This window comes from Seriola lalandi, unplaced genomic scaffold, assembly GCF_002814215.2.
Source record: "Seriola lalandi dorsalis isolate HSWRI2012SDOR001 ecotype SW California unplaced genomic scaffold, Sedor1 jcf7180002054544, whole genome shotgun sequence".
Lineage (NCBI taxonomy): Eukaryota > Metazoa > Chordata > Actinopteri > Carangiformes > Carangidae > Seriola > Seriola lalandi.
The window spans coordinates 3,798,921-3,817,435 of record NW_019525097.1 but is presented as its reverse complement, the minus strand read 5'-3'; the positions used below and the strand labels follow the sequence as shown (position 1 = coordinate 3,817,435).

At 38.5% G+C, this 18,515-nt stretch overlaps 1 protein-coding gene across 1 annotated transcript in view; it reads left to right on the top strand.

The window, feature by feature from the left end:
* Positions 1-18,515, top strand: part of lama2 (laminin, alpha 2) — a 180,881-nt gene that overhangs the window by 25,391 nt on the left and 136,975 nt on the right. Inside the window, exons 2-3 of the mRNA XM_087176271.1 lie at positions 9,410-9,580; positions 11,299-11,411. Coding sequence (XP_087032397.1) covers positions 9,410-9,580; positions 11,299-11,411 — 284 coding nt within the window. The remainder of the gene's footprint in view (positions 1-9,409; positions 9,581-11,298; positions 11,412-18,515) is intronic.

The following is an 18,515-nucleotide window of genomic DNA, read 5'->3' as shown; positions in this document are numbered from 1 at the left end:
GATTTTTTTCTGAGTTCAGACCAACACTGGCGGTTTAGAGAAATACAGGAAATAAAAGCAAACATTAGACTAAACATTAGACTAAATCACATGCTATTATCACAACCTGTTACTTCAAAATGATATATGATGTTCTTCAATAAGGAGTGCAGGAGCTGGTGTATAGGGCTCTAACGATTATCAAGGAATTGTGTGTGTGTGTGTGTGTGTGTGTGTGTGTGTGTGTGTGTGTGTGTGTGTGTGTGCGCCAATATATAACACCTGCAGCCATGACAGGTCGACAGCCAAGTGTGAGTGTGTTCCAGCGTGTGTGATGTGATTAAGATGAAGGCTGATCACTTGCTGTATTAAAACTTTAATTTGCGATGTTTACAAAGTGATGCCAGTCGTGCCTCGATTAATTTCCCTTTCAATTTATTCAGTTCATTTCAAGAAATGTTTTTTTTTTTTTCAGACTTCAGTCACTGAAAAACTTCTGTCATGACACTTAGTGTGTACCATGAAAGAGTCAGTTCTATTAACCAAGGGATTATTTTTATTATTAACTAATTGTGTTAAAGTTGCATAAATGTGAGGGCTGGTGTCAATTAATATTTAAATCATTTGCAGAGCTAAAACATAATGTTCCAGATGAGGTGCCTATATAGCACCAAATATAACTTGAACATGTTCTCAGTTCAATTCAATTCAATGATAAATGTTGCACCTGAAAACTGAGAACAGCCGTATGTGATCAAATTTTATTAAATTTTTTTCTGAAATTTTCCAACTTCAGTGTCTTGATAGAAAAACTTTTGAAACATCACAGTCATGATTTAATTATCTCTGCCTTGCACTAACAAAACAGATTTTTTTTTTTTGTAATTCAATTAATCAACCAGGTAAATTATTTTAGTAAGGTCTTGATCTGTTGTGGTGATGTCATACTTAGTGATCAATGTATTTATTGGAAAGATGGTTTGCTGTACTTTAGTTCTGTGTGCACTATGCTATCTTTGTTTTATCTCAATACCTTGAGTTAATTGTCTTGTTATCTCAAGACAGCAAATTATTTTTGACTTGTTGTTTTACCATCATTGAATTATTTTAGGGAGCCATCATGGCCACCATCAGTTACCAAATTAAGTCCTGGTCTTCAGAAAACATTTTTTATCTTGGTTATCTAATTGTTACAAGAAAATACAGTTGGATCTATCAAGATAACAAGGTAATTATATTCACATTTCAGGCATAGAGGATAAAAATAAAATAGATAAATTAATGAAATTGCAACCTCTGTCGGCTTCCATATATACAGTATGCTTGGCGAAGGTGGCTTAATGTTCTCTTGCTAATATTATCCCCGAATGCAAAACCTTGATTTCTTGATAATTAGACTTTGCGTGTGTTTCTCATACTTTTTTCCCCTGCAAGCTTGTTATTAAGTAGCCAACGTGGCTACCAAAGATTGTTTCCTCTGAAGGAGTAACTACTTTATGTTGGGTGATTGATGATATTTCACTGCGGTCATGATCACAGTCAGACATTGCAGCCAGCCAGTAAGCAAGTAGCAGTGACCTCAGAACAATTTAGGTTATTTTTATTGTCAGTCATTGTCAAGTTTTCTCTGTATCCATGTAACAAGATATAACCACTGTAGATTTGAACTGTATGGGGACGTTTTGAAATTATTTGTCATACGTGCGTCGAGCTCTTCACTCCTTGTGAAATTGTTAAAATCAAATTTCCTGGATTGACACTTGGACATAGACGAGAAATGATATTGCAGGTGTGTAGAGCACATCTGAGCTAACAAAGCGGATTAGTTTTCTAGGAGACATCTGTCCCTACAAAGCTGCGGACGTGTCCAGGACTGATTATATTGTTTCTTGGTGTAAAACTGGTTCTGTCAGATGGGATGTAATAGGTTGGAAATTAATTTGAGTGGGGGGTGTGTATGTTTATGTATGTGTGTATGTTTGGCTGGATGGCGAATTAATTGTCCATAACACATTTGTGAATGTATATGTTGTTGTGTGTGTGTCATTATGTTGAATCTGTGTTTCTATACACACACACACACACACACACACACACACACACACACACACACACACACACACACTTCTGTATGCACTATAGATTTCTATGGGTTCCATGTTTTTGTGTGTGTGTGTGTGTGTTGGGTGTGAGTATACAGGATTATCACAGTCTCATCCCTCATTCCTCTCCTGGCCCTGACCCTTTTAAACAACACTCTATCTTTCTCTGGGAATCCCTCCATCCATCTCTCACTCTCCATCAATCTTTCTATCTTTCTCTCCATCCATATCTCTCTCTCACCCCCCAACTATTCAGGATGGAGGGAGAGATAGAGAGATACAGAGAGAGATGATCCTGTCTTTTTCAACCTTCTTCTTATTCCATCAAGCATACATCTAGCCTCAAAACTCAACAATAACACATCCATCACACACACACACACACACACACACACACACACACACACACACACACACACACACACACACACACACAGCAGGGCAAGCAGTGCAGAGTCATCCTCTACCGTGACAGAAAAAGCAAATAAAGTTTTATTCATAATGTAATAAGAAACTTTTTTATACAATGAAACAAATTTGCTGTCATCCTGAGCTTGTGGAATTACAGTCAGTGTGGACATTTTCCCCTTAAATGTAAAATTTAACTTCCAAATTGATGTCTTATCGCCGTTATTACCACATTGATGGGTAGCATGCTTCAGTATCCTCAATTTGTAAACATTAGATGTGTGTTGATGCATGTTGTATCAGCGGTGTACATGGAAGTGCAGGGTGTCAGAAGTTCACTGTCAGAATATAATAGTTTAACGTTGATTTGGTTTAATTCTTTCTCTCTACAGTTAAGTGTACAGGTATTTTGTAAGGTGGGGAAGGTGCTGAGGGTAAACAGACACTTACCAGGTGAAGTTATGGATTTGATATTAATGAGGATTTGACATGAACACGCAGATGGGGAGATTCATGGGTTAAGTCAATTTTATTTGTGTGAGACAGGGATGATGGGGACAACAGGACAAATATGAGTTTACTTTGACTGGTCTATAAAAACATACATCTCTTATCACAAGTTCCATTTCCAGTATTTGTTTGGTTTTGAAGGAGCTTTCAGGAACATCTCACTCCAGCAGGTGGCGTCTGCTCAGTTGTCAAAGAGATGATTTAGTTTTTATCATGTCACTCCTGTATGGCTTTTCAGTCGTCTAATAACAGGTGGCAATTGAGCGCTGATGAAGACTACAAGATGTGACTGAAAGCTCCAGAAAGACCAGTCAGTCAGTCAGTGAACCATGTGACAAGGTTAAGGTTGAAACTTGAACTTTAATACTAGCAAAACACACGTAGAGTTTATCTTCTATTTAAAAAAGATACAGTATGTTAGTGTATTATCACCTTAAATACATTTCCCAGCCTTATTTGTGATATTGCCTTGTGATCAGTGTTAGGATGTTGAAACGACTCCTTTGGCAATGGCATTACTCAGCTTTCATTGAGTGTACTTATACATTTTGACTTCATTATAATTTAGCACCTGTATTGCAGTAAATCCTCAGAGACATCTGGTTAACAGAGCGTAGATGGGGATAGAGAGGCCAACAGACAGACAGACACACTGATAGACAGGTTTCCATGGTTATCAGAGCAGAGAGGAAAGAATGGAAGATGATGAACCTGTGTGTGTGTGTGTGTGTGTGTGTGTGTGTGTGTGTGTGTGTGTGTGCGCCACAGCCTCAGAGCTGTAGGCAGATAGTCATTGTGTCCTTGTCATTCAGTGAATCTGAAATCTGAACCCTGTCTTTAGCCAGTCGTCTCCATTTCTCAGTTGTAAACTCACTGTATTGTTCAACATAAAAGGCAAGAGAGAAAAATGTTATCAGTAGCCAAAGTCAGAGTCCGACACATTATCAGATTCTACCGAGAAATAATTTAGATGTTTAGCAGAAGTTGCTATGACAGCCAACAGATACACGAAGAACCCATGAAAATCTAAAAAGAAATTGTAGATGCAATGATCTCAGTCTGTTACTGCTCCCTGCATTATTTTGCAAAAGCAGGAGTTAAACATTTTCCAAAGCTGTTCCTCTCTGTGTCATGCTGAAGTGTGAAAATGTGATTGAGATTATAACTTGGCAGCTCTCTTCGGTCCGAGTGAAACGTACTGTGTACTACCTAATTTGAGCTGTATGATGTCTGTATTGAGTAGCCTGGCTCCTGATCTCTATTGCTGCCCACAAATGACTTTTTCTCAGTGATTTAAAGAGGTCTGGTGTTGTTTTCATCAATAGTTGTTTTCTTGGTTGGAGGAACAATCAAGCCAATCAGAGCTTTGTAGGTGGTTTTAAGATTAAAGGGGTCATCTTCCTAAAAATGGTAACCTTGGATTTGATTGATCTAGTTATTCAAGTTTTGTAAGTCATCTTGCAGCAATAACAACTCATACACTGATATATGTCTTAGACTGGCATGACAAATGTTAACTGTTCCTAGCAGCTGCTACACCAGCCTCTGTACAACTCACAATGACGTCAGTTGGATAAAAATGCTTTAGATGGTGAGACCAAAACAAAACTAAGACTCTGAAGCCATGCTACTGGCACTGTGAGACTGTGCTTAGGCAGAGCAGTGATCTGAGGTAATGCTAATGTTTGCATGCTAACGTTCTCACAATGACGGTGCTCACATGCTGATTTTTAGCAGGTATAATGTTCATGATATTTAATATCGTAGTTTAGCATCTTAGCTTGCCAGTATTTGATAATTAGCACGAAACACAAGCACAGCTGAGACCTCATACTCTGAGCAACATGAATGTCTGCAGTTGAGATAGTTGAGATACTACAGTCTTGATGAAAGTGGTGGAGTGACAGACCAACAGACATGGCATCGCTAGAGCCACACTGCTAGTGTGACTAAATACTCCCCCCACCCACACAGAAAAAGGAAAACATGAAGACAATCTCAGACTGAATACTGAAGTGAAATGAAATGATAATTCAGACCATCACATGAGTAGAGCAACCTGGGATGTGTTGACATAGACTGGCATAGTTTGGGTGAATTAGCATTTTATATGCAATATTAAATGATTGTGTGGAGCTGTTCCTTATGGGATTAAGAGAATACAATAGTCTCATGAAAAGAGAGTATGAGTATATGATTATGCAATAATTTTACACCAAACTTCTCGGCTAGCCTGGAAGAGATGGCTCTGAAGCAAACCAGAATATGTGGTTGAACTTGGAACAAATGAAGTTCCCAATTGAATCCCGTGTGATTCTGTAACTCAGACATGCGGAACTGATAGGAAGCTTAAGGTATTAGCTGTCTCAAATCAAGGTAAAATGACACTATTAGAAATTGCACAGTCTCCCACACACATGTGTGTGTGGTTGGAGACTCTTCCAGGTTGTGGATCAAAACCCAGGAATAAGCTGGGTGTTGGCTTGATTTCCTGGCAGAAGTGGGAGGCAGTAGTTATAAACAGTGTGGAGAAGAAGGACCATGAAAAACATGTTCATCAAAGCAACTGTTTTGATCTTGCATTAAAGCCTTGACTAAGATAATTTTTATACTGAAGTCTGGATACCGGATTTCCTGTGTTGGCAACATGTCATCAAGATGGTGCACACTTTGTTTGCTCTTCTGATAGGCGCACGGAGGCATTGGTTTATATGGGTACTATATATGTTATTTTCTTTTAGCGTTGTATCTTTTTCCTATTGTCACTGATCAGATTAGGAATCAAATGTCCCATAATTTACACTTTTGTTTTTGTTTTTCTTTTCCTATTTATAAGAAGATATATTTGTGGTTTTAAGAACCAAAAACCATTATAGTTTTCATTTTAGTTTTACATCTCCTCTGTCCTGCTTCTCTCTGGGGCTCTAGCAAGAACAGGTTGTTTTGTGTTGCTCTCAGAGCCTCTCTTCTGATTGGCTGACTTTTTTTTTATTTTCATTGTATTTATATAGCACCTCAACCTGGTTTATAATAATGATAAAAACATCTTACTGGAAATCTCACTTTCCACAATATGGGACCTTTTAATGAACAAAAGAGCTCAGTGAAAAGAGAAGAACATGCTGCATTGACTGGAGTCTTTGAGGGGTTATCCAAATATCGGACTTAAAATCTTGAGGTGTCCCAAAACTGTGCCACAATAAAAGATGGAACTGAAAAGACATTGATACAACATGAATAAAGGTAGCTTTTATTATCCTTGCTATGATCGATCTGAGAAACTGAATGAAGAGTTTCAGTTTGACTTCTTCGTTTCTTCGTACTTTATGACAAGAATTGTCCATTCTTGGTAACCTATGGGAAGTGATGTTTAATTATTAGTTTAATCACTTCACTAACATCCCATGTGTGTTATGTCTCTGGCCACCAGATGATTACTCACTTTTCTTTTAGCTATGGTTTGGTTTATACCAATGAGAAAAAGAAAATGTGGTTAATCTCATTGGTTGCTTGATTTTCTCAAACAGGTACCCATGTCTCTGTCGTTTCATGCTGGGCAGGTAGCCTACTCTTCTTGCTCGTTTATTAACTAAGGGGGTTTTTTGATGAGAATGGTAACACTCAATCAGTAACTGTATAGCCCCTTTTACATTGGTGAAAAAACGCACTAAGACCCCCTAACATTGGGGTTTTTTCTCGTCATTGTTTGAATGTGCTTCTGTGCTCTGTGATGGCGCTGCTCTCAGCAATTGTGTGTGTCCTCTCGAACAGAAAGGCAAACTCGTCTGGCCGTGTGAAAGGAGTCAATTGCCTTATTAGCAAGTTTACCTGCATTGAAAAAAAAAACCTGCTTATACATGCAGCTAATTCTGGTGTAAAAAGTGTATATGAGTCACAAAATAAAATAATGAGCTAATAGGCTAAAAGCTGCACAGGGCTGCAGAATTGGGTGGTAATTCTTGTTGGTTTCAGCACTTTAAATAAATACTGGCTTCATTGTTAATATGCTTTCTGGAAATGGAAGCAATAATATTAAAGTATTAATACTATAACTCAATGAAAACTCATCTGGCAGTCAAAGTTTTCTGTTACAAAAACTTTGTTATGGAAATGTGTTATGTGTTTGACTGAGTGTGTATATGATATGCTGTTTGTGTGAGAATGTGTACACGTGTTTTTGAGAGAGACTTTGGGTATGTCAGATGTTCTTCACAGTTCATCAGTGTTGACATCTGGCCAAACAGCTGGGCTCATCTGGACACACACACACAGGCACACTCAGACTGTCCACACTTTCTGTCAACAAGTGCTTCTCCTCTGTTTCTCTTATACTTTTTCTCCCCTTTCGTCTCATCTTCCCTTCTGCTTGTCTCCTTTGTGTACAGTTATAGTACATTTATATGTATCTGTGTTTATGTTTATGTTTATGTGTAAGTGCACATGTTGTTTAACTATGTTGACCCGACTTAAACCAGAACTGGGATATATGACGTAACACAGTACATTCATGTGTTTGTCTGTGTGTATTTCCCAGACAGGAAATGTGAACCATGTGTATGTTGAGCGCTGAAGTACTTGAAGTTCTACAAGCTTGTCATTCACTCTGAGACTAATGTGCTTTTCCTATGGGAACAACACAGATGAGTTACGCCTACAAGCTGAATAAAAAACAAAAACAACATTGTGTGCAGTTTCATGGTGCATTTGTGTGGTGATGAAATTTAGACATAAATAATGATCAGTTTGTTTGGAGCTCTCTGGATCCCGAGGTGGCCAGTTCCCTTTATTTCCTCTTTGGGTAACAAAGGCTATTTGGCTTGCTGGCTTTAAGCAGTCACACATTTTAGAGATCGTGCAGTACTGCAGTGTTTTTGATTTGAGCGATATGACACATGACAAAATGATCTATATCTTAATTATTTTCTTATCCTCCCTGGCTTACAGGCTGTCTTTAGTCTTCTGCGACAGTAAACCTAATGTCTGAGTTTTGGACTGTTGGTTGGACAAAACAAGCTTTTTTTTTTTCAGTATTTTCTGGCATCTTCATAGACCAAATGATTCATTGATTAAATGAGGCAATAATAATTATTAGTTGCAGCCTTTACAGCTACTTCAGCCACTCAACAAAAGCTTTGCTAGCTGTTTAAATGTTGCAGCAGTTACAAAGCCTATATTATTTTTTTAGGATGGGAAGACGTTCAACCTTTTACTACCTTAGTGATCCCAACAGTGGCTAGAGTACAGTCCGCTCGGTTGTGGTCACATGGCTCCGAGAGTTTTATATAATAGCCTCCTCTTCTCATGGAGATTTTGCGAAGCCCGCCCTTAAGGGGTTTACCAGGGAGGAAACCAAATTCATGTGTGCATTGTATTTACGGCTTCCCAAATTATGGCCTCCCACAATATCCTGGAAAAAATACCTGTGTACTTGGGAGTGTTTTCCATGATGTATGTTCTTTCTGAATTAACTTTCTATGTCTCCAGCAGTGAAAAATATCCATGGATGAGAAATGAAAAAAAATTGCTTGCACAACATAATGTAAATGAACAGTCCTTTGATATAGTAGCATTAGATTGCCCAAAGTCTGCACAGTTGAAAGCTGGCCAAAAATGTTCACTGTGTGCTTCTTTTATCAGAAGATAAAGGGAACATGGCTCTCGCTATCTTTTAGGGGTAAATGATGTTAACTGCATTAGACTTTACCAAAAATACACCCAGATTAACCAACTTGGATTGTAGAAAACACCTGCCCTCCCCCTCATGTTCCAGGCTAATTACTCACAACCTCAGTACAACAGACATACAAGCGTTCGCTGGCTTACTTGGAACAAGGCTACACACAGAAACTGACATAATTTTAATGATTTGATGCACAAAACCTGTTTGAGAGCAGGATGTGCTGGATGTTCCTAATAACCCCCACTGTAGCATTTTGGCAATTGAACACAATTTTTTTTTTTTTTTTTTCTTGCTTTGAAGAAGGAAGCCAGCCTGACCTCATTTAAAGTGCTCTGAACAGACTTGAAACTGTGATTAGTGATGATCTGACTACACAATTAAGCTTAACTTGGAGCAGTTTCTGTGTGTATGCATATGTCTGTTTTTTTCATGGAGATCTTTGTGATATTTCAGGCATTTAAAAGAATTGTCTGACATCCTTGGAAAATCTTTGTTTGCTGTCAAACTTGCAGCCAGATGAGAAGACTGATATCAACTTCATCTTCTGTATATGTCAAGCATAAACAAGTGTTTTTTCCCTAAACTGTCAGACCTTTTAGCTTTCATTTTGTTTACTCCAAAGAGAGAAGCTGCTGCATCTTTATATCTAGCAGACATTCATACTAATATATACAGCTGTTTATGTTTCATCATCTATTTCTTTTTAAATCCCTGTGTGTTTTCTTCCCAGGACTGTTTCCGGCTGTGTTGAACCTTGCGTCCATGGCAGATATAACAGCTAATGCTACCTGTGGTTCAACGGGTCCAGAGATGTTTTGTAAGCTGGTGGAACATGTACCAGGGCAGCCTGTTAGAAACCCTCAGTGTCGCATCTGCAACCAAAGGAGCACAAAACCATTTGGTAAGAAGGATTCATGCACATCCACACACAAGACTTATAGGCTTAATGATTACAGTAATTAATCATGCTGGATTAGTTAATTAAAGCCCGATTAGCCAGATGTTAACCAATCATTTTGTCTGAAGTGATAATTACCGAATGAACTGACGAATCAATCGCAACATGACGGGATGACAGTGGAAAATTAGCCTGCAATCATAAGTCAAGCAGCCAACTAGACAGTCAGTTATTTAGTCAATGATTCAGTTAACTGTTGAGCCAGTCATTCAACCAGTCAGTCAGTGAGTGAAGTCAGTGATTGAGTAATACCCAAGGATTTTTCATTTTGCACAGAGAAAATACGGTTCTGGGGTGAACAGCCAGACTACTGCTCGCATGACAGACTGGCATTAAACAGGCCCAGGCCTACCTCAGCCCTCAGCCTGTCCATTGGTTTTTTTCAGACATAGAAACATGGCGACATGCTGTGGGGTTAATCTGGTGCGCAGTCTGTTGGTAGTGATGGTAGTGATGTCCCAGGATAACTGTTTAACTGATTCAGTATTAATCGGTCAAAATTGTTATTGTCAGTTAACGGTTAAGTTGTTAATTATAGCGTCCCTAATAATAAGGTGAGCTTTAGGTGTGCTGGTACGTGGTGGTAGACAGAGGCTAACTTTTTTTTCAAGGGCGAAATCGTCATAATCTTTAGCTTGGACCAACAATGCAATATAACTTGGTTGTTTCAGTTATCAAAAGATCAGTGACAGAGCGAAACTCAAATCCTCCTCCAGCCTGTTACACCAACAGACAATTATTCAGATGTGCTCATCAACAAGAGCAGTAAAACACTGGCTCGTCTTTGTGGATACAGAATGGACAAAAACTTTGGTTGGCGTCCGTCATCTGTGCTCACAGCTGTTGCTGGTTGACATGTAAAGCAACATGAAGGAGGAGCTCAGTGATTATCTAGTGTACTGTGGAGTCAGTCTAGCTCTGAATATTGAGAGGACAAAATTTGCCTTATTTTTGGAGCCATTTGATGACTGGGCATTACAAATTTTTATTTCTCACACACTGGGGGAAAGTAGGAAGGGACAGAAAGGAATTTTACCAAAGCACATCTGTAGCTTCTTCATCCTACTAGTGATAGTTACCACTGTTTTAACAAAAATGTCATACATAAGTAGTCTGGTGATTGACACCTCCCAGTCAAGCTGAAACATCACATCTTAAACATCCAATCAATCCTGCACACACAGCATACATAAAAGCTCTGCATCCTGACCTTTGCCATTTCATAAACTAATAATGTGTTTTATCTGCCTGTTCCATTAAAGCTACTGTGTGGAGTAGTAACAGCTCCCATGAGTTTATTCTGCAAATAGGGTGACATTTTTTCTGATTCAGAAGTAAATAAAACCAACTGAAATGGAAAAGAAAATCTATTATTCTTTCTCTTACAAGTTAGAAAAATGTTCCTTTTGGTATCTGGCCTTGAATGGCTGAAATGCCAGAATTTCAGAGTATGAGTGGAGAGGAACATTTTCCTAGAATAACACTAGGTTGAAGACTGAAATGATTTTCAGATATTTTGAATTTGAATAGAATAAAATGACTGATATGCTTCTCTCTCTATTTTTCACTCCTGCTCTTTCTCTGTGTGTGTGTGTGTGTGTGTGTGTGTGTGTGTGTGTGTGTGTGTGTGTGTGTGTGTGTGTGTGTATGTACGTGTACAGAGCGTCATCCCATAGAATATGCCATAGATGGGACCAACCGTTGGTGGCAAAGTCCCTCCATCAAGAATGGGATGGAATACCACTTTGTGACAATCACACTGGACTTGAAACAGGTAGACACACACACACACACACACACACACACACTACTAGAGAGTAGGGCTGGCCCTGACAGACAAAGATGTTAATCAACAGTATATATATATCTGTCGATCTGCTGTCCAAAGCACAGGATCATTGACTTGATATTGCCTCTCCATTGTCACTTCGCAATGATCAGTGAGGTCTTGTCCACTCGCCTGTTTTTTCCCAGTCACAATCTTCCCATTTGCTTCTACAGTATATGTTTCTATACTGAGAATAAATTGACCATCAAACTGCTCTGATGCAGTCATCTGCCAGGTGCTTGGCCCATCAAGGTCATCCTGACACTTACTGCCACTATATTGGTTTTCTGTCAGGATGTTGCTTCCACAACCATTGTCTTCCTGGATTTACATTAACACACCATGATAGCTGCATGTTATAAAGACAGCTTTGATTTCAGTGTATATGCAATTAGAGAAATAAGTTGATCATTTAAAGGTGCAGTGTACTGCTCCTTAAAGGATATGTCTTTGTGTTGTCATCCAAATAAATAAGCTACTTAATGTTGTTTCAGCTGTGCTGTTATTAGTTAAACCAAATGTGATATCAATCATTTCATAAGCAATCAATATATCATAAGCATGCGTGTCACTCTGATTTGGAAAGCTTGGCACTGAGGGGCTGTGTACTGGTGTGGGATGATTTAGGGCATCTAGTGTAGTTTAGAAGTGTGATTAAACAGATTAGACTGTCTGATTATGATTATATACAGACGGGTGACAAATTAAAGGAAACCAACATAAAGTGTCTTAATAAGGTGTTGGGCCTCAATGTGCCACTAGAACAGCTTTAATGCTCATTGGCATTGTTTCTACAAGTCTCTGGACTCCACTGGAGGGATGAACAACATTTCTCAAAAAGGGACAGAAGAATAAGAGAAAACACATGTAAATTTTAACTAATGAAAAAATGGATATATGGTTATATTTAATGGATAATAAGGTTGCTATGTTAATAAGGGACTTTGGGGTTAATAAGGCACAAGGGATTGTGAAGAAAAAATATTTGGAAAACTTTGCTTTTACTTTTACAAGTCTGAAACAGTTAACATCTATTTTTGTCATTTAATCTGTATTAAAAACTTAAACACACAGTTAAAGTTGTAATATGTAACTTTTCAACTTTAAAATGTATAAAAATGACCTAACCTATGTTATATATTTTGTCGAGCCTTGTACTTACATTATCCCAAATGTTTCCAGCTACTTTCAAACTGAGAGAAATCTGTGATTTTAATCAGGGTAATGGTTTGTTTCATTTGGTCGCCTGTCAATAACGTCATATCCCCTTTGCACATGTGTCAGTGTTGTGGTTGCCTGCCAGAAGCATTTCAGCTTTTTATCCAGTTTTAAGCCTAATTTTTACCATACATTTTTTAGATCTTGGTCATTTTCAACTAACCGGAAGAAAGACTTTAGTCATTGGTTGTCTGAACATTAAATTATCAGAGAAACAAGCTGAGAAAATCATAGCGGCAGCTCTGCGCTTCCAAACAGCGCCGGTGAAACAGATTTTTAACATGAAACTGTTTTATTCAGTGTTTATACTGGTTATAGTACCTGGTCCGTTTGTTTTCGAAGAGGAGACAACAACTCCTATGATCTCACGCTCGTTTATGACGTCACCAAACAGCTTTTTTTGTTGTTGTTTTAATTGAAAGACCCCTTGCAGCAGGGGTTACACACTGTGCATTTAAAACATATACAGCTCATTGGCGATTCGAGAGCTGTTCGTACAAAACAGAGTTACATTTGCTGCAGTCAGTGCAGTAAACAAAACATGTCTATCTTTGAGATTTGAATACTAAAGTGAATGTTGGATTATTTCAGGCCAGCCTCCTATCATTCATATGGAACTGAATTGAATTTAGAGGCAGAAAGAGAGAATGGAAAAAACAGTAAGGAACAACCCTGAGGTGAACTTTATTTCTTTTTTACCAACCATCTCAGAGAATGTAATTATATCGCTGGACAGGAGGTAGAGCAGCAGCCATCTTAACATGTTAATGACTTCAGGCTCATCAATCACACCTTTCACCACTGTGGTGTGGCTGCTGAATATCTATACACTCCTAAATGGACGCATGCATGCACGCACGCACACACATGTTCTCACACCTGTCACTGGGGTGGCACGGTGAATGAGTGCATATGCCAGGTTATGCACTCACATGCACACTCACTTTTGACGTGTGCAGCAGGTGACTGACATGTATGTGTACACACACACACACACACACACACACACACACACACACAAAATTCCTGCTCTTATGTACTTTCATAGAGAAATTTTCATACAGATGCAAAGTGAAATGAATGACAAAATGATTACAGCTGAATAAGAAAAAAAACTGTGTAATCATCCATTTAGTCCATTTGTCACAGGCAGGCTCTTTAAAAGACACTTAATACCAGTTTACATTTTCTCAATGGCCACCAACTGACCCGACGCAGCTCTAACCGTCATCTTCAAATAATGGCTATGTTTGATGTATTCATAGTTGTATTATGTATATGTTTTATCTTACGGCAAAAGCTCTCCATCTGACAATAAAGTAGCAATTGTTAAGGTTTTCATTTGACTAAATGCTCTTCTGTTATTATATTTATTTATATTTATATGATACATATTTCCCGTTTCGCCCATGAATAATATAAAAGACCAAAGAAATGATCATCAGGATTAAGATTAGTGAAGTGATGAAACTTTTTTCTCTTAAAACCAGTGAAAAATTACCCATTTGAATGGGAGATGAGGATGTCACTTACATTACATACCTGGGAGTGAAACCAGCAACCTGGATGTGAAGGGCTGAGTACATTTTAAAAACATATTGAGCAAGAATTGACACTGGTTCCTTCCATTTTTAAAAGGACAGTTCTTTTACTACCATTAACCATACCATAATTCTTTTCTCTATTCAGTGAAGAAACATGTGTTTAGTATAGCTAAAATAAATGTGTAGGATGCATTTGAATATGTCAAACACGGCCGTTATAAGATGACAGCTGTTAGAACTGAGTCAGCTCAGTAGGTGGTCGTTGAGAAATAAGTACTGTGGTATTCAAATGCTTATATTTAGCCTCGCTAAATATACATTTATAGCCATAATTACATATAACAGATCAATTTTCTATCAGCATTTTTGTCAGTTAGTTTTAGTAGTTTTTTCATTTTTTATTTATTTTATTGTTTGTCTTAATTGCACTTTGCAGTTTGATGAACGCTGTGTTTTATGTAAGAAAATTACACCTCAGGGGGGCACCCTGATTCTGGAATGGTTAAGAGCCAGAAACATTACTGCTCAAAAAAAGAGAAATAAAGATCACACTGAATGTTAGGACAACTAAAAACTTAGAGGACTCATCAGTGTTTAAGTGTTAATGAGTGTTTGGTTATGTTTGTCAAAAATTTAAGAAATTCTGCAAAACTTCAAAGTTAAGGAAAGAACGTGGTGAAGGTTCGGGTTAGGCAACTTAAATATGTGGTAAAGATTGGGATAATGGTTAATAATTCATATAATTCGGATGTGCTATATGCCCGTCCATTACTTCTACCTCCACAGTTGCCGCAGGTGAAGCACACTACTTCACACACATATGGAATCATCCAATATGGACATCATTCCTAAAGATACTGGGCTGATTTGGTTTTACCATTTTTTTATTTTTTTTTTGTCAGAAATAACAAATTGTGCCGTGCCATTTGCAGTGGGACTTTTTTTTTCCAGTGTGTATATATACACCATATCATGACTGATCATTAAATTATTGACGTTTGACAGGTTGTGACCTCTATACTGCTGTCTCCCTGAAATGTGCTTAGACCACAATTCAATTCACACCCATTCATTCATTCATTATCCATACTGCTTATCCTTATAGGGTCACTTGAAAATTGTAAAATTCAAATGTTTTTAATTTATCAAATATTTGGACATGAGACCGCCCTCACAACCAGTTTCAGTTGGAAGACCTTTCCAGTAACCCTCTGTTTATTACTTCAGTCAATTTTGTATTTCAAATAATTGTAGATTGACCTCACACCTGATTTGGAGTGATTGACTGTATTCTCACTACCATTAAAGTCTGTGTGTGTTTGTGTGAACATGTGCACGCCTCAGTGTTTTGTGTGTATATATGCGTGTGTGAGACTCGATCAGTCCAACAGAAAGCTATTTACCCTCCAGTGCGCTGAATTTCCCTCGTGACCACAGTCATCTCACTCGGAAAATGACAGTGGGCTTGCGTGTTTGTGTGTGTGTGTGGTTATCGCCTGTGACATCACCACCCTCATTTCCTCTCTTGTTATTGCTGAGCCTCTCTGGACGGAAAGACTAAATAATGAGAAAGAGTGGGAGCTGAGGGTCCATGTGTGCTACTGTGTGTTTGTGAGAGAGACGGTTGATGTCTGTGTATGTTTTTGATCATTTTTAGATGATTTCTTGAATTCTAATTGTGCTTGCAGATGCGTCTGACTTTACAGTGCACTAAAAGTCCTCTGAAGAGACCTGTTGTTCAGCATATCAAAGTTTTCCTGCCATGTGTCTCCAATCTAGGAAGTCGAGCGTGGCTGTAGGCTTAGGCATTACAATGCATATAGATTAAGTAAATGTATTAGAACTGTTTTATCATCAGGGGTTAAAATTGCCTCGCCATGGCAACTCTCTTTTATCAGCTTCAGACAGGATTTCAGTTAAATTACAGTTATTATGGAAATGCAGCGCCCAGTTTGATTGTTGGACAGTTTGATGGACATGGTCAAATCATTCACTGGCTCTGCTATCTGCAGGCAGGAGGAGAACCTGGCAGAGCGATCAGGGGCCTGCAAGAGGCTGTCAATCAAAGTGCTCTCATGACCCACAGCTCCTAAATGCCTCAATATACAGGCACACATGCATACAACAATTACCATAAATGCATGCATGTCACATGCAAAATTGCTGCTTTGAATTCCACAATAACTTGTTTACATGCAGTTGGAAATTATTTTTTTAATGGTACATGTACCCAGACTGTTTTAATCAAAACATTCAGATCAGAGATCAAAATGAGTTAATCCAACCAGAGAGAGAATTATTCTGTGCATGTTCACGAAATGCATTTGGGAAGAATGTAGCCAGACAACATAGAGCACTGTGGAAAATGATAATCCTGAGTGTAAACAGAGATAACTGACCTCATTGTCACCAGTTCTGAGCAGTCAATTAGAGAAAGTTTTTAAAGATACCACAGGAAGTCATATGGGGTAGTTCACGGGTCCTGTTAAACCTCTGTGGTCTGTTGCATGATTTGAGAGATTTCTGTCATGCTCTGTTGCATGGCTTCATAATTTAAAAAAATCAATGCTTGTGTTTGTGAGTTTTTTTTTCTCTTTGTTGCTACAGTCTTTCATTGTTGTTTGTTTGACTTGCTCTTTCATTATGAGCTTCAGCCATTCAACCAACAAAAAACACCTGCAGTGAGTTTTACAATGCAAACATCATTAAAAAGCCACTGTCAAGCACACAAGTGTTGGACATGAACACACAGAGAGCAATGATACTGATGATTAAGGATGGGTACAGAAATCTGGTATTAAACGGGCCCCAGTGCTACATTATTAAAGACCGTTGCATCGGCTCTGCTCTCTGTGCTGGAGAAATTAAGAAAATAGATTTCCTATTTATTGTTTCATGAGTTATCTTGCACATCTTATCTCACCAGCTCAGTTTCTGATTAACACATTTGTTTATGATACATTTATGCCACTCTCAATCCACAAGAGCGCTGTGTGTGTGTGTGTGTGTGTGTGTGTGTGTGTGTGTGTGTGTGTGTGTGTGTGTGTGTGCGTGTGCGTGTGCGCAGGTGGGTGGGGTCAGCTCTCTGACATGCTGCAGCAAACACAGAGATCCTGCTATGTGACAGTGGCAGCCCGAACTAAACATTCAAAAGCGTGGTTACGCTCGTAGCCACGAGTGCAACAAGTGTTGAGCATGGAAGGGCAGAAACACGCACAATTCTGTCGAAACATCTAGGGAAAGTCCATCACATACAAGCAGACAAAGGCACGGTTTTCAACTGACTAGCTCGTAGTTCATCAACCCATACAAATATGGGTTAATGACTAACACTGACCATTAGTGTTGCTGTTTGCTACTGTTTTGCTACATATAAAAAAATAAAGCAGTGTTAATTCTGAAATCTTTATTCATAGCAGAGAGAAGGTAAATGAAACATCTGCTGTACCCGATGAAACTTTGTTGGTGTAATGTATGACAGGAGCTCGGGCCAAAGCAAAAATGTGAGAGCGATTGCAGCATCTGGTGTTTTGTGCAGACGAAAGCCTATTTAAAAAGCTTAAGGCCAAATTACAACCAAGTCTGCGAGCAAGAGTGTTAGTGTGTGTATGTGTTATATTTGTGTGTGCAAGTGTGTTTTGGGCAGTTCATACACAGAAGCAGACTTGGAAGAGAATGGATTTCAATTGGGTTTTACACACCAGGCCATTTCTCAGCTTTATCCAGAGGCTGTTGTCGGTATATTCTGCAGCCTCTCCGCTGTTTAAGCCAATGTGAACTTGAAATATTTTTTTTATATTTCATATTACTTTTTTTCTGTAATTCGGTCAAACATTGAACTCTATTCTAATGTGTTTGCTGCAGCGCTGTCAAGATACAGTCATTCAAAATCTCTCTCCAAATTGTTTTTAGTGGCAGCTCGGTGGAAAAGCAGAACGATCTTGCGATGAGATGACGGTGCGGCTCCAGTGAATATCTTCTGCTTGTTTGCCTGCACTAAGTTTGGCAGTCAGGGATGCTGGATGATTCAAACTTATTTCGAACTGGGCCAAAAGCTATTTTATTAGTCTAGTGAGATGTTAACACATTTTCATTTGAAGTGGCAGTAAATTTTAACGAGTCTGCATACCAGTTCTGTTGCTCTGTTACTCCACTTGAGCATCTGCATGTCTCTGTGTGTTTGTTTACGTCCATGGTCAAAACACAAAAGAATTGATTTTTATAAAAAAAAATTTTGTCATTGTTTTTCATTCTTTGTCTTTTTTTTTTGTTTTGTTTAAAAAAAAAA